This window comes from Rhizophagus irregularis, chromosome 9 (genome assembly GCF_026210795.1).
Source record: "Rhizophagus irregularis chromosome 9, complete sequence".
NCBI lineage: Eukaryota > Fungi > Glomeromycota > Glomeromycetes > Glomerales > Glomeraceae > Rhizophagus > Rhizophagus irregularis.
In genome coordinates, this window is record NC_089437.1 from 3,226,249 (window position 1) to 3,244,866 (window position 18,618).

The 18,618-nt window shown below is 25.7% G+C and overlaps 6 protein-coding genes across 6 annotated transcripts; 3 read left to right on the plus strand and 3 right to left on the minus strand.

The window, feature by feature from the left end:
• The first annotated feature begins 2,845 nt into the window (after positions 1-2,845).
• On the plus strand, positions 2,846-6,526 carry OCT59_029750 (uncharacterized protein). Its single transcript, XM_066146045.1, has 18 exons — positions 2,846-3,331; positions 3,407-3,689; positions 3,778-3,791; positions 3,859-4,000; positions 4,104-4,243; positions 4,303-4,403; positions 4,479-4,665; positions 4,736-4,771; positions 4,845-4,956; positions 5,021-5,068; positions 5,155-5,166; positions 5,231-5,282; positions 5,356-5,436; positions 5,518-5,585; positions 5,653-5,732; positions 5,804-5,907; positions 5,971-6,055; positions 6,136-6,526. Exons 1-18 carry the CDS (start codon positions 2,962-2,964, stop codon positions 6,258-6,260), a joined length of 2,040 nt encoding a protein of 679 aa, XP_065994859.1. The 5' UTR covers positions 2,846-2,961; the 3' UTR covers positions 6,261-6,526.
• On the minus strand, positions 6,097-7,040 carry OCT59_029751 (uncharacterized protein). The gene is made up of 4 exons (XM_025318163.2): positions 6,876-7,040; positions 6,746-6,811; positions 6,578-6,680; positions 6,097-6,503 (listed from the first exon to the last, which is right to left on the minus strand). The coding sequence occupies exons 1-4, from the start codon at positions 6,972-6,974 to the stop codon at positions 6,442-6,444; spliced, it is 330 nt and encodes a 109-aa protein (XP_025176880.1). The 5' UTR covers positions 6,975-7,040; the 3' UTR covers positions 6,097-6,441.
• A 64-nt stretch (positions 7,041-7,104) lies between these two features.
• OCT59_029752 (uncharacterized protein) lies at positions 7,105-8,014 on the plus strand. Its single transcript, XM_025326285.2, has 5 exons — positions 7,105-7,179; positions 7,262-7,320; positions 7,380-7,535; positions 7,600-7,784; positions 7,849-8,014. Exons 1-5 carry the CDS (start codon positions 7,117-7,119, stop codon positions 7,878-7,880), a joined length of 495 nt encoding a protein of 164 aa, XP_025176879.1. The 5' UTR covers positions 7,105-7,116; the 3' UTR covers positions 7,881-8,014.
• On the minus strand, positions 7,793-8,358 carry OCT59_029753 (uncharacterized protein). Its single transcript, XM_025318162.2, has 3 exons — positions 8,237-8,358; positions 8,032-8,162; positions 7,793-7,962 (listed from the first exon to the last, which is right to left on the minus strand). Exons 1-3 carry the CDS (start codon positions 8,322-8,324, stop codon positions 7,915-7,917), a joined length of 267 nt encoding a protein of 88 aa, XP_025176878.1. The 5' UTR covers positions 8,325-8,358; the 3' UTR covers positions 7,793-7,914.
• Positions 8,359-11,680: 3,322 nt separating this feature from the next.
• OCT59_029754 (uncharacterized protein) lies at positions 11,681-13,572 on the minus strand. Its single transcript, XM_025318161.2, has 4 exons — positions 13,339-13,572; positions 12,864-13,175; positions 12,372-12,795; positions 11,681-12,278 (listed from the first exon to the last, which is right to left on the minus strand). Exons 1-4 carry the CDS (start codon positions 13,486-13,488, stop codon positions 11,920-11,922), a joined length of 1,245 nt encoding a protein of 414 aa, XP_025176877.1. The 5' UTR covers positions 13,489-13,572; the 3' UTR covers positions 11,681-11,919.
• Positions 13,573-17,183: 3,611 nt separating this feature from the next.
• Positions 17,184-18,529, plus strand: OCT59_029755 (uncharacterized protein). The gene is made up of 4 exons (XM_066146076.1): positions 17,184-17,372; positions 17,452-17,658; positions 17,741-18,326; positions 18,525-18,529. Exons 1-3 carry the CDS (start codon positions 17,255-17,257, stop codon positions 18,238-18,240), a joined length of 825 nt encoding a protein of 274 aa, XP_065994860.1. The 5' UTR covers positions 17,184-17,254; the 3' UTR covers positions 18,241-18,326; positions 18,525-18,529.
• The last annotated feature ends 89 nt before the right edge of the window (positions 18,530-18,618 follow it).

Sequence of the window (18,618 nt, forward strand, 5' to 3'; positions counted from 1 at the left end):
TATATACCATTTACTATTGCTCTTTATGCAAATTTGTAAGAATTAAATGTATTAGAAAATTAAAAATACCTTCACAACCATAGACTCATAAAGAAATTAATATTTCAGATTTTTTTAGCAAAACTTTAAAAGGAAATTCTTTTTTAGTAAAAAATTTTATATTTGGTAAAAATCAGATTTTACTATTTATAACAAGAACAAATATTCAACATTTATTTCAAATTCTATTTTTAATAATGGATGGGACTTTTAATACAGTTCTAGTAATATTCTATCAGTTATATAGCATATATATACCTATTGGTAAAGAAAATTCAAGAGTTCTTTCACTTGTTTATTTATTAACAACTAGTAAAGTTACAAGAAATATATAAATGCTTATTTGAAAAATTGATTGATTTTGCAGCAAAAAATAGTATTGACTTATAACTATCAGTAGTTATACCTGATTTTGAACAAGTATTAATAAATGCATTACATTATGTATTTTCTAATAATTATAATAAAGGATGTTTTTTTTTACTTAAAATAATCAGGTTAGCAAAAAATACAATTATATAAACTTTCTACTAAATATAGTAATGATAACAGTTTAATTTAATGCTGCATTATTTGTTTGTTTTAATATTCTTACCATTTAATGTAATTTTAGAAGTATTTAATACATTAAACTTGAAATGCTTCTAAAAGCAAATAAAGTTGTAACTTAAAGAAAACTATGTGTATAGAAAGATATATTAGTATTTTAGAAATGGTAGTACTATTTGTGAAGCTCCTTTATTTTTTTAAAGTTGTAATTAATATATAATTAAATTGAAACAGAAGTTCTACCAATAGTAAAAGCCTGGAATAAATGTTGAAATATTTTAGTTAGTAAAAGTCATATTAGTGTTTATATAATAATTTAGAAGTTACAAAAAGAACAACAGAATGTTAAATTTTAAATTAAATGTATTATTTGTAATGAAAAAAAGCCATCAACAAAAAAGATATTAGTTAATAGAAAAAAAAGAATAATGACAATTATTAATGATAGAAAAAACTATTCATCAATAGATTTTTTCTGCAAAATTGTACATAACTTTTTATTGTTATTTTCTTACTAATGATTTAGATTTGGATATTGATTATTTTTATTTTATATTACTTTAATATTGCAAATTAATTTTATATATAATAAAATTTAGAAATAATGTATTTACCGCATCCTGCGTTACAAATTTATATATATTTTTATGTTTATCATTTGCCATTTTAAGGGGGGTGCGGTGTATAAACTAAAGATTGACATAAACAATTTACAAAAAAGGAAGGATAGTACGTTGTAACGCAGGTTGCGATAAATAAATTCACTCTAAAATTTATAGTAATATATTTTTATAAAATTAAATATTTCAATTAAATACTAATATTTTACAAAGTTAAACATATAGCATTAACATCTTTACTAAAATTTTGCAAGTTGATATAAAGATAATTTTGTAAAAAAATTTAGGATTTTGCACTAGTCAGGATTTTATGTTAATCAGGATTTTTTTATTTCAGAATTTTAATAGTTGAAATTATATGTGTCAGGATTATGTGTATCAGAATTTTGTACTAGACTTATTCATACTGTTTAATCTTCTATTTTGTTATTATTCTGCCTATATATTATACAAAATAGCATATGTTTATTTTAGCGAATCTAATATTATTACTGAAAATTTATATTCAAAGTAAAAGAGTCAATATTTTTTTAAAAAATCCAGGATTTTTTATAAATATTATAAATAAAGGGTCAAAAGTTTTATTTTTATAAGAAAAAATATATGTTTTTCAAGTAATTCAGTGACAAAAAATCACTTTGTAAAATTTTCTAAATATTTAAAATGTGGGCATAGAATTAACCGGAAAGAGTTTAATATAACTTTACTATTATTTATAATAATTAGCAATTATGATTAAATTTGTATTATAATATAAATTTTAATAAAAAATAAAACTAATTTTACTTTCTATATATTATATACAACTAATTTTATTATTACTAATTATTTTTATAAATGAAAATTTAACAATAGTTGTAATTATTAAAGTAAAATTACCTAATACTTATTATTATATTTATTTTTTTATATTTCAATTAAAATAATTAAAATTTAATTTCAGCCAAATTATATAAACTATATTTACAATCACTGATTTTAGCAGAATTGAAAAAGCAATTATATAAAAATTTGACTATATAAATTATTATAATTATTTTAATAATATAAGTTAATTTCAAAATTATAAAAATAGTTTTTATTAAATATAGTAAAAATAATAAATTTTATTTATAAATATAACTTATTTAAAATTATATAAATATAAAGTATTTTACTTTACAAATATATTATAAAATAGTAAATCAAATTATTATTAAAATAAATTTACTTAATATAAAAATAATTTAAAAGTATATAAAGCATTTAGATATATTACATATTTTAAATTTCTTAATAAAAAGGTAATATTAAAAATATATAATCTAATTTTTAAATAATTTATTTGCATCAAATAAAAAATATGTTTCTTTGATAAGATTTGATCATACTGGTTTATTAGTATGCTAATTGAACTTTTTTTTAAAAACACATACTATAATATTGGATACTATCAATATACTTCATATTTTTGATATTAAAATCAATTTTTTCATCTTTACCATATTTTCTTTTGTGAAGGAACTTGAATAAAAAAATGTTTTGTAAACCCAGAATTACCAAAAAAGGGAATTACAGAGTAATACAAGCCCTTTTATATAATCAAAACTTAAATGGTTTTAATTATGAAAAAAAGTTATAACTGATAATTTTCTTAATTTTTAAATACTATATACATTTCATTTATTATTATTATTTTATATACTATTTTTTTTTTTTGTTTACCTTTCTAAAATCCGTGTTCTATCAAAAAAAAACTTTAAAGAAATTAAAAATGGATATGGATATCGATGGAACAGACGGAAAGCCTTATGTACTTATAGAACCTCGTAAATTACCAGTCACTAAGGGGTCACGAAACAGAGTAAACTATACAAATGGAGAGTCTTCAAATTCTCTTTTGAACACTTTTTCAGAGCCTAAAACGGGGATAGTTTATGATAGAAGGATGCGTTACCATGGAAATATTCATGAAGACGAACACCACCCTGAAGATCCAAAGAGGATTACCGTTATTCAGGAAAAAATAAAAAATACTGGTTGCTTAAACAAAATGGTTTTAATAAAAGCTCGTGAAGTTTCGGCCGAGGAGGCCTGCCTTGTACATACTGAGGACCACTGGGACTTTGTTACAAAGACTGCGCGTAAATATAAACTTTTTTTATCAATGTTTAATTTTTTATTATCTCCTAATTAACAAATTTATGTTACAAATCTAGATATGAGTGATAATGAATTAATAAAAAATGCCGATGAATATAATTCTATTTACCTTAATAACGAGACAGCATTTTGTGCAAGATTGTCATGTGGTGGTGTAATCGAATTATGCAAAGCTGTTGTTGATGGAACTGTTACGAACGGTTTTGCAAATGTTCGCCCTCCGGGTCATCATGCGGAAATTAACGAGCCAATGGGATTTTGTATTTTTAATAATGTGGCAGTTGCGACCCAATGTTTAAGAAAACATTACAATGTAGAAAAAGTCTTCATACTTGATTGGTAAGGTAATTTTTATAGTGCCAATTTTTTTTAATTCAAACTAATCACGTTTCTTTCTATATTTGGTAATTTCAATTTGATAATTAAGGGATATTCATCACGGTATGATTTACAAATTAATAATAATTCGTAAATATTACATAAAACGTATTTATGATTTGTTTTTTAGGTAATGGTACGCAAAAGGCTTTTTATAACGACCCTAATGTTGTATATTGTTCGATACATCGATATGAGAATGGTCATTTTTATCCTGGTGATAAGGCATTAGCTAACTATACAGCAATAGGTGGAGGTGAGGCCAAAGGCAAGTCAGTAACTTTTAGTAAATGTATCTGGTTCAATTTTTTTCGATCTCCCAAATACCAAAACTGAAAAGAATACTTTCTTTCATTATCCAAATATCTTATAAAGAACGATAAATATACCGTGGCCCCGTGCGGGGATGACTGATAGTGATTATATATTCGCGTTCAATAAAGTAGTAATGCCCATAGCTTACGAATTTTCACCAGATATTGTAATTGTTTCAGCAGGTTTTGATGCTGCCGAAGGTAAATAATATTTTTAGTCGCGTCATTAAAGGTCCACTATTAAATATGTTACTATCTAGGCGATCCTATTGGCGAAAATCACGTGACACCGAGTGGATTCGGTCACATGACTCATATGTTGAAGACTCTGGCTAACGGCAAACTTATTTTGGCCTTAGAGGTAAATTACGCGTAAATTTAGAACGTGAATTTGCGTTTTATACGCGATATTTTAAATTAATGTTTTAAATAATAGGGAGGATATAATCTTGACTCTATATCAAAATCTGCTCTTGCTTGTGTAAAAGTTTTGCTTGGGGAGCCACCAAGTAAATTAGGTCCAATAAATCCCAACCAAGATTGTTTGGAGACAATTCACCAAGTAATTCGTACACAATCGAAATATTGGAATTGTCTTGCTCCGGTATATTATGCTACCGAAGGTAATACTGCTGTAAATTATCCGAGAATTCCCGGAGAATTTTCACTGACTCATTCATTTTATTATCTCAGATCGGTTACCTGGACAACTTCTTGTAGATATGGCAGGTAATGAATTATGCTTTCGGCTAAATTCCCGAAAAAATCCCATTCGTTAACGTTTATTCAACAATTGATATAGAGATGCTTAAAATGTACAGGACAAGAAATTTATATTCAAAATATAAATTAATTCCAGTACCATTATCCGATGGCAAGTTAGGACAGCGATTCACAAATTTGGCTTGTTGCAGGTAAGCAAAATTTAAATCATAATATTAATTATGAACTATTTATGTATTCAAATTATCTGTGTAGCGGAGATTTGTTTCGTAAAGAAGTAGTATTTTTTTTCGTTCATGATATGTAAGTTATTATATTTCTTATTATTGCAATTATGTTTTGATTAAATATTAATTTTCGTAATTTATATAAATTGTTTTTTCTCCCAGGGCGGATTTCAGGTAATTTATTATTTCTGTGCTGTATTCTTAATATTTAAATATTTAGTAAATAATTGTTTTTTAGGGCTGATACTCGTGCCACGTCGAATTCAATCAATGTTTCAAATTCGTATATGGTAATTAATAATATTTTATTCGGTTAAATTGCGATAATTATAAGCATTAGTTTTAAAATAATTATATTAATAGATAGACACGGTCTATTTATATATTGAGACAATATTGGGCAACAATCACGGGATCATTGACGTTGATGTACCTCCGGTAGTTGTAAGTTTTAATCCTAATCATTCTAATCGGTTTTCTTATTTCAAATTTTGAAATTTTTTTTTTTTTCAATTGGCCGTATAGAATCAACCAAAAAATGAAAATCAAGACTTGAAAGACTTATTAATATTCTTATGGGACAATCTCATAGAGTGAGTAAAATTTTAGATCTTTGTTATAAGAATAAAGAAATCACAAAAAATCTAAATTATTTTATAGAGCAACAAATCCAAAGAAAGTTATTTTAATAGGTGCTGGTCGTGGCTGTCGAAGTTTAGCAGGACTTATTAATGAGAGAGGTACCTTTCTTAATTATTCTCAAACTTAGTTTTAGAGCTTATTTGATGATTCGTTATAATTCTCTAATTAGACTATAGTATCATGGAAAAAGTTGTATGCACAATCATGATACCTGGACCAAACGAAGTTCCTTCTGTATCCAAAAGGACGGATCTTTCAACTTGGTATCAAAGCGTAAGTCAGAATAAACTATTTAGCTTCAGAAGAAATAAATTTATTTAATTTTATATCTTATAGAACGCTAATGTGCTGTTGCCGGCAAATCATCCATTTTGGGAAAAGAAAATTAAGAGAGAACATGGAACATGTAGCAAAATTGAGGGTATTTCGCAATTTTGCTTTCATTTTTCATTTTTATGGTTTATCATACTAACCTTATTAACGCGGATTTTTTATGTTTAGATTTAAATAATATGCCAGTTCAAGATATGCTTGTACATTTACACAATGACATGTTTTCTCATATAAATCAAATATTGGTGAATGGCGGGCCTGCAAATTCCTCGAATGAAGAGAGGAATAATTAAATAATATATATGTAAAAAATAATGTGGACTTGTAATAACTATTTATAAAAAGTTGACAGGGGATCTAAATTTAGATGGATGTAATATTCACAATAAGAACAATTAATATGTCAATACTATAAGTATTACATTATTATCTTTCTTTTTTTATTTGATAAACAATGTAAACCGATAATAATATTCAGGAAAATAGATTTGGATAATTTTGCGACAACTTCACCAAAGAATTATAAAAGTCGAAGTCTTTTGAGATTCTGGTTAGAATTAATATACGATAATAATTCGAATTAAAAATAATTAAACTTTGAACTACTCACCAAAGTCATCATTTATGTCATATGTAACATACACTTTAATACCTAATTCGGTGGTAACGCGTCCAACAACTTCAACGTTTGAAAATGGCATTAATGTAGTATCCTTTGGTAAAGAAAACTTCAGTAAGCTGTTTAGTCTTTAATAAACCAAAATATTCGATAATATACCGGTTCCAAATGAACTGTAACTTGTCCCCGGTCACACGTTTCCAATGTCGCATCGGTTTTTGTTGTCTAGGAATAAAAAAAAACTAGTTAATAAAGTCTCAGTTATGTGTATTTTTTAAATAAGTATTACATTTAAAACACGCCCGATACAACGAACAGTTTGACCACGATACTTTGAAAGAAGTGAAAAGTTGATTCTTGGTGAAGAAGGTTCCGTTTTATTATTCATTTTATTACAAATATATTTTATGAGCGAAAAAAATTTTAAGTCGCGTTTTTGAACAAATGCACATGCAAATTGATGATATACGTAATACCATTTAGTCTTATACTATTAGCCGAGTAAAATTATCGCTTTTTTTTTTTTAATTATGTCATATACAAGACCAGCAGCTAATAGTTTTTTTGAAAAGATTCGTAGACTATTAACTGTGGTAAGTTCCAGTTAGAAATAATATTTCTCGAGAAATAAACGAAAGGAGTATATAATTGTATATTTCGATACTATTCTGAAAGAATCCGGAATCAAATACAGGTGTTCCAATTACAGGAACCTATCGTACACCTGCTCCTGGGTAAATATTCAAATGTTTCATAAATTACACATGCAAGAACTGAAAATTTAATTTTTTAGATCACAACCAAAAACCTATGTACATCCGTTGACCAAGCATTCTGACTTAGCACAAAATTATTATTTTGGTCGAGACGCTAGACGTAATTTTCCTCGTTTAGCAGTGTATACTCAAAATGATGTTGCAAAACTCATCGCTGTATCAAATTTGAAAAGGTTTATTGATTTGTTTCATTAAAATTATTGTAATATGAGATTGATTCCTAATTATATGAATTAGTATTTCAGCAGGAGAAGGAGGATCTAACGAATCAACTCAGGTGACAACTATTCCAGAAGATTTATCATTGACGGAAGCAATTGCTTTTGGGCCAGCGTTATATTCTCATGAGAAGTTGCCACCTACTCCAGGACGTCCTTCATATAAATGGAAGAAATCTGAGGATGTTGTTGAAACACAACCAGGTTTTAAATTTATTTTTAAAAAATTTGAAAAAAAAACATCTAATAATTTTTATTTATATTTTAGGAACTTATTGGCCAATATACAATATAACATAAAAAATTGCAGAATCGCTATTTCTTATTTATTTGGTCATTTTTTATTTGTTAGTTCGGCCCATTGTGCTGGTGTGTAAGTTTTCTTTTAAGAAAATAAAATTTAGTTTCAAATTTAAACTAAAATGTTCAAATTACAATCCATTATTCTTACCTGTGAAAAAGCATGTAATTGTGAAATCTCGGCTTTTGCAGCATCATTTACTAATCGATGTTTTTGCAAAAGAGTTTTACCTTCAAATACTGAAGAAACAATAACTACATCATAATTTTGTCCACACCCACCTTTTTTAAAAAAATTCTCATTTAATAATGTTATAATAAGACATTAAATAAATTTTAATTTATTGTATGCTAACCAGAAGTATCAATAACTTCTACATGGTCCGCCGAAAGTTTCTCTTTTAATGTTTGTTCCAGGTGTTCTTTTGAAATTCCAGCTGACATTTTGCTAAGAAAAAAAAATCGGAATTACAAAATTAAATATTTATAAATTGTTAAAACCAAAGGGTTGGTTTGGCTAACCCGACGCATTACTCTGAGACAGGGCTGGCATTACTTAATATAGAATATAATTCTGCCCATTGTGGAATCAATTTTACCGGTATAGCTATTTTGTGAAGATCCTGAATTCTGAATATCAGTTTATAGATATTATACAGTAGTTTACTTTAAACCTTTTTTTTAAAAAATATTTTTAATGACATTTTTTTATAAGATTCTTTAGTGAGATTATTTATTTATACAGTATTTTTATATGCAATTTTATGAGGAAAAAAAAGATTTTCTAAGTTTAAAAATGTTGTTACTTAGATAGTTTAGTTTTTGAGAAAAATGATTTTTACATATAATTTTAATAAATTTTGAGTTTTATAATTTTATAAGATTAAAAAGGGTTGATCATCCTTGGCTCATTGATTGGTCCGTGAGTCTCCTCATAAAGCCTGATTATGGTGAGGATGCAGGTTCAATTCTGGTTGATCACAGAATCTGCACTGAATTTTACTGCATACGAATATACCATATCATTGAAGTGGAGTTATAGGATTAGTGTAGACTGCATCATGGCGTATTGGTGTATACAGTTAGGCTGCACATTTTAACAGAGAGTTATGGTATCCTCTGTTCTGAGATTGAAGCAATGGTAAGCCAATTGTCCTGTCTAAGTAATCACTGCTTACATATTACTTGGATGAACTCTCTTTCAAATTTATGCATTAGATGTATTTTCATCTGTTTTATAAAATTCACTTATAAATGGAAGGAAGTTTTGGAAATAAATTTTGACTTTAGTATATAACAACCAATTTTATCGTCTTTGCTGATCATTTCCAAAATTAGATTTGTTGAAAAAACAGTTTTTGTTAAATAACTCAAAAATGGCTTTCTAAACCACCTATTTATTATCTAAGTAAATTTGCAGAGCGGACAAAAATACATCTAATGTAAAAATTTAAAGGTTTTATTTTAAATAAAAAAATTGTAATTTAATTTTTTTGGAAAAATCACTATATCACATTGTGACATCAACCTGGCACACATTTCAGACATGCTAATTTTAAAGGGTAAAGTTGTGCACTCAGATGAGTCAGATCTACACTTAAACCTTTTATCTGTTAGAAATAAAATTTCTTTTAAAGTTATAATTAGGCTTTAGAGAAGTGTATTTAAAAACACTAAAGAATATTTCATATGCACTAATTTCTAGAATTTGGCTTTTGCATCAAAAAAACCAACTTTATTGCGTAAGTACAAATCACCAGGTATACAAAAATAATAGATCAATATCAGCTGATGTGAATAAAATTGATCATTATATGATTTTTTATTTTTTTTAATATAACATCAATAAAATTTAAAAAATCAAAATAAAATTATTGTAATAAAATTTTAAATAACTTGACGTATATATTCATTTGAAAGAGAAAACAAAGGCCTATCTAATGAATCTAAAATTACATGAATTGAATCACTGGTTGTTGAGTAAATGCATTCAGTATAATTATTTTTAATTTTTAACTTTGATCGTTAATATCTCTACATCTAGTGATTCAATCTGAAATCTGAATGATCTTTAATTACTAAGATAGAGTACGTTCCCACCTTTTAAATGAATATAAAATTATTTGATTAGCATATATGGATGCTGAGATATCAATGAACATGTAAATTGCATAAAACCCAATATAAATAAATTTTTAAAGTTACATTTTCTCACCAAAAAATTATTTTCACAAGAGATCTTGAATAATTGTTGCCTTATTTAACAATAATTATTCGTTATTTAACGTTTTAATTGAATAAAACTATTAAAATAAATATCAAAAAATAGAAGACAATTAGTATAAAATTAGTTTAATAAAAAATAAAAAAAAAACTTTCAAAAATCCTATATCATAGTTTATATTTTAATTCAATATATATTTTACAGAAAAAAAGAGAGGAACTAAAGTTAAAAATAAATAAAAAATCATTTTTCTTATAAATAAAAAATATTTATTTATTTTTTCTTTTACTTATTGTTTAAAAATAACCACTTTATATATTTACAAACTTTTTTAACTCATTTAACGAAAAAGTGATTGAAAAGTGATTGAAAAGTGATTGAAGAAAGAAGCAGTTATTATCATTATTTTTAAATATAATTTAAAAAAAAATTTTTTATTTTCTGATAAATTCAAATCATCTGAACATGTAGCACATATGTGGAACACAATTCTTGTTAAATGAATAAATTTTTACAAAAATCTTAATTTTAGCTAATTTTACAGATCGGCGGATATGTTGAGTCTAATGAAAATATACAATTAATGGATAAAGAATTTGATGCTTATAGTAGTTCTGATTATAATCACGTAATATAATATAATATTTATATTGTATCTTTTCTAATATATACTAATAATAATTAAATAATCAAAAAATAAAATTACAGTATATAGTAAAATTTTTTTTATTGATACAATGTCTGATATATGAATCTTTTTACACTGGCCTATAAGTAAGAATAAAATGGTCAATATTGATGCTATTAATATAATTTACTTTTATTATTAAATTTCAATAATTGTAAATAATCATTCAATATTTAATTCAACTATTTCAACTTTTAAGAAGTTAAAATCAAATTAAGTTTGACTATTTTAATTATTTTAAGGGTTAAAATAGGACCTGTCTACTATTAAGATAGGTCACCTTATGACTTAAAGTAAGGTTTACATATAACTTTTTAAAGATCCCACTATAAAAGAAAATTTTATGTTACATTATTATGATTTTTTTTCTTTTTAGTTAATTAAACAAATCATATAATGAATCCATAATTTGATAAATAAATGCCATTACCAGTTGGACCAATGATTATAGAATTATGAGATAATTTGCTACCTAAATTTGAAAGTTGAAACATTACATATAGTGCTCAAGAATAAAAGAAAAATCCAATTGAGAATAGCCCACACAATGCTAATCTGGTCACATTTCAGATTTTGAATGGTTTGCATAAGTCAAGAGAGTACAAGTATTGTAAGATCATAAGGAGTATACTTCTAAGACATGTGGGCATTGCAGACAAATCAATGGCAAACTGGATGGTTCTAAAAATTTTTTGGTGCAATTCATGCAAGGTGGAGATGGATCGGGGCAAGGAACATCTTACCCAAATTGTTAATGGAAAGTCAAGTTTTGGTGTATGGGATATGATATGACTAACTCTGTTTATTCATGTTAAATTCAATTTCAAGGGTATTTTACAATGATTACAATATTGGCTAGCAAATTTTTTATACATAAACATTAAAAGTAATAAGTAAAAGCATCAAGTTTATTTATGATTTGATTTAATGAATTTAATGAATTTAATAACACACAATTAGTTCTGCTAAATCAAGGTTCTTTAAAAGTCAGGTCCAAATGTCGTTTTAAAGTTTTAAAATTATAACATAGAATATCAAGTATTAATATATAAAGTAATTATTCAATTATTCAAGATGTCATTACGTCTTTTCCAATGAAATTACCAAATTAAAATTAAATAATGTTTTTAAGGTACGACCACGGACCATTCATGTGGAATTTCTCCGTATTGTATTCCCACTAGTACATCAGCAAATCTTTTAGTAGCAGGTCCTGCGTTACTAGAGGGGTCGTTTGGATCTAATGGGATACTAAAATCACGTCCATGATAATGGATCTCTTTAATGGGACTTACTATACATGCAGTTCCCGCACCAAACATCTCTAATAAACGACCTTCTTCTTGAGCTTTCACAACTTCAAGCATTGTTATCTTACGCTCAGAAACTTTAAATTCATTCCATGAACGTGCAAGGCTCAATATAGAATCGCGAGTCACTCCTGCAAGTATAGTTCCGTTTAACGGGGGCGTAACAAGTTCGGTTTCTACATTTAAGTTGAAATTCATAATGAAACATAAATTATATTAGAGAACTAGATAATCAATTAACGTGAAAAGGAACAAGAATTATACTTTACCACCCTGTTCATTTTTTAAAAGAACAAAACAATTCATTGTGCCAACCTCAGTTATTTCATCTTCAGCGCCAAATAACCACAAATTTTGATGATATCCTCTCTTAGCAGCTTCAATTTGTGTTTGAACACAAGGTGCATAATTCCCGCCAATCTTCGCGTCTCCAGTACCGCCAGGCCAAGCTCTAACCTTATCAGTTGTAGCTAGTAACCGAACGGCATCGAAACCTGTCTTATAATATGGGCCTACAGGGGAACAAATAATGAAAAGAAGAGCACGAGTAGTTGCACCAACCCCTAATGATTCTTGAGTTCCAATAATAGCTGGACGAATGTATAGTGAGTAGCCCCTTTCAGCAGGGATCCAACGTTCATCAAGACGAATAAGTTTTTTTAGGCATTTTAATAATTCATCTCCATTGAAATCCTGAAATATTTAAAAGAGTGAGAAATCAAAGAGATAAAGATTTTAAAACGTTCATTATTTAAACTCACGGGTAATGTGAGTCTTGTGGCTGACTTTTTAAATCTCTTCATATTCATATCTGGTCTAAATAATCTTATGTTACCGTCCTTGTCCTTGTAAGCCTTTAAACCTTCAAAGCATTCGAAAGAATAATGGAACACCATGGCACTAGGTTCTAAAGAAATTTTTCCATAAGGTTTAATGATTGGATCAAGCCATCCTTGATTTGCATTCCATTCGATTTCTAACATATGATCCGCAAATGTTCTTCCGAATATGAGGTCCTTAATAGGAACAAGAGATTTTAGGTTTTCGGAACGTTGAATTCGAATTTTACCGTGCTATTTATAACAGGGATAAGTTACTTCTTATTTTATTTTTTTTAAAAAAAAATCAAATCATTGTGCATATTTTGTTTAGTTACGTTACAAAGATTTGTTGTAACACTTTTCAACAGTGTGTAAGAACAAACCAACAACGCCGCGTTGCGAACTAAGGACTTACGTCAATGTCAGCAAGCTGCTTTGCATTATTGGTTAACGTGGACTGAAATAATGTCTGTTGAAAGATAGCAGGATAAATTGTCGCTGCACGTGGTAATAATATTCGGCTGCGTATTGATAAACAAATTCGTTTCGAAGCGGAAGAAAGCATTTTTTCGACAGGAATATTTCAAAACAATGCTTCGTAAAAAATTTTTTTTCTTATTTATCATGTGACTCATTCATTTCTATTTACAAGGCATCTTAAATTTCATCCTGATTATATACAGTTATGAACCAATCAGAAATTAGCAGCTTAATAATGTGATCATCAGCCATTCAGCTAGGCGGGAAATTCTATGCATGATGTACTGGGGTGTGCGATATCGGCCTAATCACAAACATAGTGAAACCAGCATAGCGGACATCCTTATATCACCTTGCCAATCATTTGTCAATCACATAATCCAAATTTTAAAACTTCTTGCAAAAGTGCAGATTTTTATTAAAAAATAGCATGATAAAATACAATGAAATTCAAGCTAAAACATAATGTTTATTGTAAATTTTGAATTATATAATTATTAGTATAATTTTTTTATTTGTTACAGTACAATATTCATATGTGATAATTTAGGATCATCAGACAAAAATTGGTTGGCAAAGATGAATATGCACTGGCAAAACTTAAAATTTTGCACAAATATTCCTTATATTATATACAAACTATGGCTAAAATAAGACAGTAACCAGACCCATAAGACAGGTTTTGTATTAATAGAGTTTTCAATAAAATAATGTTACGAAATTTAATAAATAAAATGCCATGAAACTTCATAAACAAACGCTTTTATAAAATTTAATATACAGCAAATCAAAACTATAATTAAGTTGTTTGTAAAGTTTGAACATATATTATTATGTAGAATCTTTCAATAATTATAAATAACGACATTTATATTATATAATATAAACTTAAATGATCATTAAATGATCGTCAAAATTGTGATAAAATAGAAATGTCCGCTATGCTAGTGAAACCATTATATTGTAGGCCCTATTGAGGAATTTTTTTTGTTGATCATTTTATTGATCATTAAATTGAAAGAAGTTTACTAAGCTTTGAATTATTTTAAATGATTTACAACATTTAAATAGTATCAATAGGCTATACTGCTATAGTACATTATTTTAAGAAAGTTTCAGCTAAAAATTCACTCTGTATTATGCATTCTTTAAGTAACAGTGTTTTACTCTTTGAGACATGAAATAGGATCTGTTGGCATTGTAGTAAGTAGATATTAGCCTCCAAAAACTACTTTTTTGGAATTTTTAAATGTCGTATTTTAATAAAATAGAGCCAGTTTTTGAACAATAAAATAAAAAAATAAAGTTTACACTGCTGTGAAATATTACAACGTGATTTTTACACTTAAATTTATATGTACTTAAGAAATCTATCTGGCTCTATTAGTTTGTGTATGTTTGATTTTAATATCATAAACAGTTGCCAAAAATGTAGAGTTAAACATGCATATAAAGTTATAGGTAATTTAGTTTTACTAGTAATTTATTATATATTAATAAAAATCTATAGTAATGATCACTCTAGTAATGCATTATATTTGTAAATTAACCAATATTATAATTTTAAATAGAAAAATTTAAATCTAAAATTCTCTTTTAAATGATTTAAATCTAAGATTCTAAAATATTAATAAATTATAAAATGATCGATAGTTGACAAATGATCGACAAAAAAATTCTTAATAATAATGTTTACTATAATAGTTGCACTATATTTGTGATTAGACTGATGTTGCACACCCTAATGATGTACAGTACTTATAATATACTTATACCTTAAAATATACTTCTAATATACTTATATTTTGACGAGATAAATTATACTTACTGTAAATATACTTAAATTAAAATTTATTAAAATATTCTTATCAGCTATAATATACTTAAATATAATATAAGTTTATATACTTAAAATATACTTAAAAAATTTAAATACATTATAAGAATTAAAATTTAAGTATAAAATAAATGTATTTTTTTTATATTTAAGTATAATTTAAGTATCTGATCAAAATACAATTAATAGGTATATTTTGGGTATATAGCAAATTAAAATTGATATTTATTTTAAATAAAAATTTAAATATATTTTAAGTTACAAAAACAAATAAAAAACTTATACTATTGAACAATAATTATTAAAAAAATATTTCACAATATTTTTTCTTAATAGATAATTAAAAAAAAAAAAGTATTTATTATTAACTGAACAATAAATCAGTATATATTTTATTATCAATTGATAACTGATATTAAATCCAAATTTACTGATCTGATTTTGCAAAAAATGTAATTAAATTTAAACTTAAATCCAATTATAATTGAATTAATATAAAATTTCAATCTAATTAATTAAAATTATGTTATTTTAAAGAAATTATTATTAGAAAAACAAATTGAAAAAGATATTTTATTAGAGGATAGTGAAAATAATAAAGAATTATTAGTTAATAGTTAACAGATAGTAAACCAAAAAATATTGTAAGGAGTTTGAGAAAATACTTAATGAATTAATATTATTATTATTGATATTTATCATTTTATTAAAATTTGAGTAAAATATTTTGAGTATAATTAAAAATATCATAAAACTTTGATTTTTTAATGTTTTTTATTATAATTTTTTGTAAATAATAATTTTTTTTAAAATAAAGATATATTTACTAAAAATTTGATTATTAAATATTAATGATTTTAAATTAAGTTTAATAAAATCCTAAAAATCTTTAAAGTAAATTATAAATTACATTTTTAGCAATTTGTTTTATTTTTGTAATTCAATTTTAATGAACTTTTTATTTTGTAACTTTAATTGAGCTTTACAATTTAAAAAAAAATTCATATTATTAGATGTTAAAAGGATTGCAAAAGCCAATTTTTTTTGAGTTTTAGTTAAAAAAAGTGATTTTAGCTAAAAGTACTTTATGATACTATATATTAGATTTCTGGGATCCTATTATAACATTTTTTTTAAATTTAAGATTTATTCTAATAATAAAATTTTCTAATGTATTATTAAAAAATTCAGTATATTGAAAAAAAATAAATATTATCTAAAATTTTAAAATTAGTAAAGTAATTAATGAATCAGATTAGGTTACAGGTTACATAATAAATAAATTAAAAAAATCAGTTTTTAGTTTTCTTAAACATTTAAAAATTGAAAAATGATATAATTTAATAAATAGCTTATTGGATTTATCTTGATAAGACAAATTCAAATAAATGTCAACCTAAAATTTTCAAGTATCTCTATATTTGTTGATTTATATAGTAGCTATCACGTTATGAGTAATAGTAATATTATGTAGTTTCAAAATTTTGTAAAGAAAGGGCAACTTAATGCACATTTCTTGGTTTATTTTATAAAATAATGAGATATTATGAGAATTTCAGACTAGTTCCACGGAGTATAGCAAAAAAAAATTTTTTTTTGGCATAATATAGTAAATATACTATAAAAAATAGATTACGCAATATAAATAAAAATTTTTAGACAATGTCGCTATAGGTGGTGATAACCATTTTTTTTATACACTATATTTTACTTGCGGATCAGCTCAAAAGGAGAATCGAAAAAAACTAACATAATGTCTTTTCCCGAACTTGTAAATTTAGATATGTACTGCACAGACCTATCTGATCGGCGATCCATTAGATACTTTTTCGGGTAATCTTTGCGTCAGGGATTAAATAATTCATTTTGCCTTCCAAAATAGGAAAATCGCGCACGGATTGTAAATGCAACTATCGTGGAAAATCCAACCAAACTTAAAAAATGTAGATAACAATCTAAATTCTCAAATTTTTCATTGAAAAATTTTTTTTTATAAGAAACTACTTATTACAGAATGAGTCAAATACCTGTTAGCTTAATTGGAACTTTACGTATTTCTTTTGGTTCTAGGACGTCAATTAATTTCTTGCGCGCTTCAACCAATACAAAGTTTGGTGTTGCAAGAACTTGTCGTGAGTAATATTTATCGATTTTTTTTTTCTTTTTTCTTTCTTTTCTTTTCTAATAAACTCTTTTCCCTTTCTTCTTTAGAAAATTTATCATTCAGAAAAAACTCAACTATAGCTGTAACTTTAGGTCAAAAGCAAAAAATAACTGATTTAGGACATCATCAATATTCTTCAAGTTTTCCAAATAATAAAGGAAGTTCAGTTGTTCCAACTAATTTATCTGGTGGATTTTTGTTATCTATTAGTTTGTCTGCTTCTTATTATCTTGGAAAAGTCATTTATTGTACAGGTAAGAAAATGAATAAACAATACAATATATAATATTTATTTGTTTGTTTATTAAAAAATAATGGATCGATTTTTTATTTTAGAGGAGAAAATCACTCAAACGGTTGAAACGGTTGAATCGGTTGAATCAACTCCTGAAGTAACTTTATTTCCTTCACAATCTTCTATCACTGAATCTCAAACAACTACGACTTCAAAGAAAGAAAATGTTATATCTTCACCTGATGATGATGAACGACCTTTTTCATTAACTGGTTTATTTGATCTTTCACAAATAAGTTTTGGTGCTTCAATGGGATTTGCATCAGGTTATTTTGTTAAAAAAATATCGAAAACTGCGGCATTTTTAGTAGGTGCCGTATTTGTATTATTACAAATATTAGAACATCAAGGTTATATTAAAATTCATTGGAATAAATTTGAAGAAAATTATCAAAAAGTATTAGATTTAGATAAAGATGGTAAAGTTACTGCTAATGATTTTAAATTGATTTTACGTAATATTGTAACATTTCTAAGTAAAAACTTTCAAACCGACGCAAGTTTTATTATTGGATTTGGTATTGGACTTAGATATGATTAAATAATTATTATATATGTATTATTATTTTGTTATATTGTTAACCTTTATATAATAAATTTATCGTGTAAATTTTGATGCATCTTTTTATGTATACTCATAATACTTATTTGATGTCTCATACTCTCATTTTAAAATTATTGTTCATAGATAATTAATAATATAATATTTTCAGGTAAGCCAATTTACTTTAAAACAATTTTCCAAATGTTTTCATTAAAAATGATAATATTATGAAGGGCATGAGTATCGAAAAAAGGAACAATTATAAGTAAACCAGAATCTACGTGTATAACAAATTAGCGCTAGCGCATTTTCTAATTATTCCAAAAGTTCATAAATCCTGTATACCAAAAAAGTTCAGATGTATAACTACTATAT

What these genes read in the sequence shown, in the direction of transcription:
- OCT59_029750 (XM_066146045.1), top strand. Translation starts at nt 2,962, where the DNA reads ATGGATATGGATATCGATGGAACAGACGGAAAGCCTTATGTACTTATA. An exon ending in AGGTTTTGATGCTGCCGAAG is followed by an intron (nt 4,244 to 4,302) that starts GTAAATAATATT and finishes GTTACTATCTAG; the next exon opens with GCGATCCTATTGGCGAAAAT. An exon ending in AGGACTTATTAATGAGAGAG is followed by an intron (nt 5,733 to 5,803) that starts GTACCTTTCTTA and finishes TTCTCTAATTAG; the next exon opens with ACTATAGTATCATGGAAAAA.
- OCT59_029751 (XM_025318163.2), bottom strand. Translation starts at nt 6,974, where the DNA reads ATGAATAATAAAACGGAACCTTCTTCACCAAGAATCAACTTTTCACTT. An exon ending in GTATCGGGCGTGTTTTAAAT is followed by an intron (nt 6,812 to 6,875) that starts GTAATACTTATT and finishes TTTTATTCCTAG; the next exon opens with ACAACAAAAACCGATGCGAC. An exon ending in TTACAGTTCATTTGGAACCG is followed by an intron (nt 6,681 to 6,745) that starts GTATATTATCGA and finishes TCTTTACCAAAG; the next exon opens with GATACTACATTAATGCCATT.
- OCT59_029752 (XM_025326285.2), top strand. Translation starts at nt 7,117, where the DNA reads ATGTCATATACAAGACCAGCAGCTAATAGTTTTTTTGAAAAGATTCGT. An exon ending in TTCGTAGACTATTAACTGTG is followed by an intron (nt 7,180 to 7,261) that starts GTAAGTTCCAGT and finishes CTATTCTGAAAG; the next exon opens with AATCCGGAATCAAATACAGG. An exon ending in TGTTGTTGAAACACAACCAG is followed by an intron (nt 7,785 to 7,848) that starts GTTTTAAATTTA and finishes TTTATATTTTAG; the next exon opens with GAACTTATTGGCCAATATAC.
- OCT59_029753 (XM_025318162.2), bottom strand. Translation starts at nt 8,324, where the DNA reads ATGTCAGCTGGAATTTCAAAAGAACACCTGGAACAAACATTAAAAGAG. An exon ending in AGAAGTTATTGATACTTCTG is followed by an intron (nt 8,163 to 8,236) that starts GTTAGCATACAA and finishes TTTTTAAAAAAG; the next exon opens with GTGGGTGTGGACAAAATTAT. An exon ending in AATTACATGCTTTTTCACAG is followed by an intron (nt 7,963 to 8,031) that starts GTAAGAATAATG and finishes TTTTCTTAAAAG; the next exon opens with AAAACTTACACACCAGCACA.
- OCT59_029754 (XM_025318161.2), bottom strand. Translation starts at nt 13,488, where the DNA reads ATGCTTTCTTCCGCTTCGAAACGAATTTGTTTATCAATACGCAGCCGA. An exon ending in CCACAAGACTCACATTACCC is followed by an intron (nt 12,796 to 12,863) that starts GTGAGTTTAAAT and finishes TAAATATTTCAG; the next exon opens with GATTTCAATGGAGATGAATT. An exon ending in TTTAAAAAATGAACAGGGTG is followed by an intron (nt 12,279 to 12,371) that starts GTAAAGTATAAT and finishes ACTTAAATGTAG; the next exon opens with AAACCGAACTTGTTACGCCC.
- OCT59_029755 (XM_066146076.1), top strand. Translation starts at nt 17,255, where the DNA reads ATGAGTCAAATACCTGTTAGCTTAATTGGAACTTTACGTATTTCTTTT. An exon ending in TGGTGTTGCAAGAACTTGTC is followed by an intron (nt 17,373 to 17,451) that starts GTGAGTAATATT and finishes TTTCTTCTTTAG; the next exon opens with AAAATTTATCATTCAGAAAA. An exon ending in AAAAGTCATTTATTGTACAG is followed by an intron (nt 17,659 to 17,740) that starts GTAAGAAAATGA and finishes TTTTTATTTTAG; the next exon opens with AGGAGAAAATCACTCAAACG.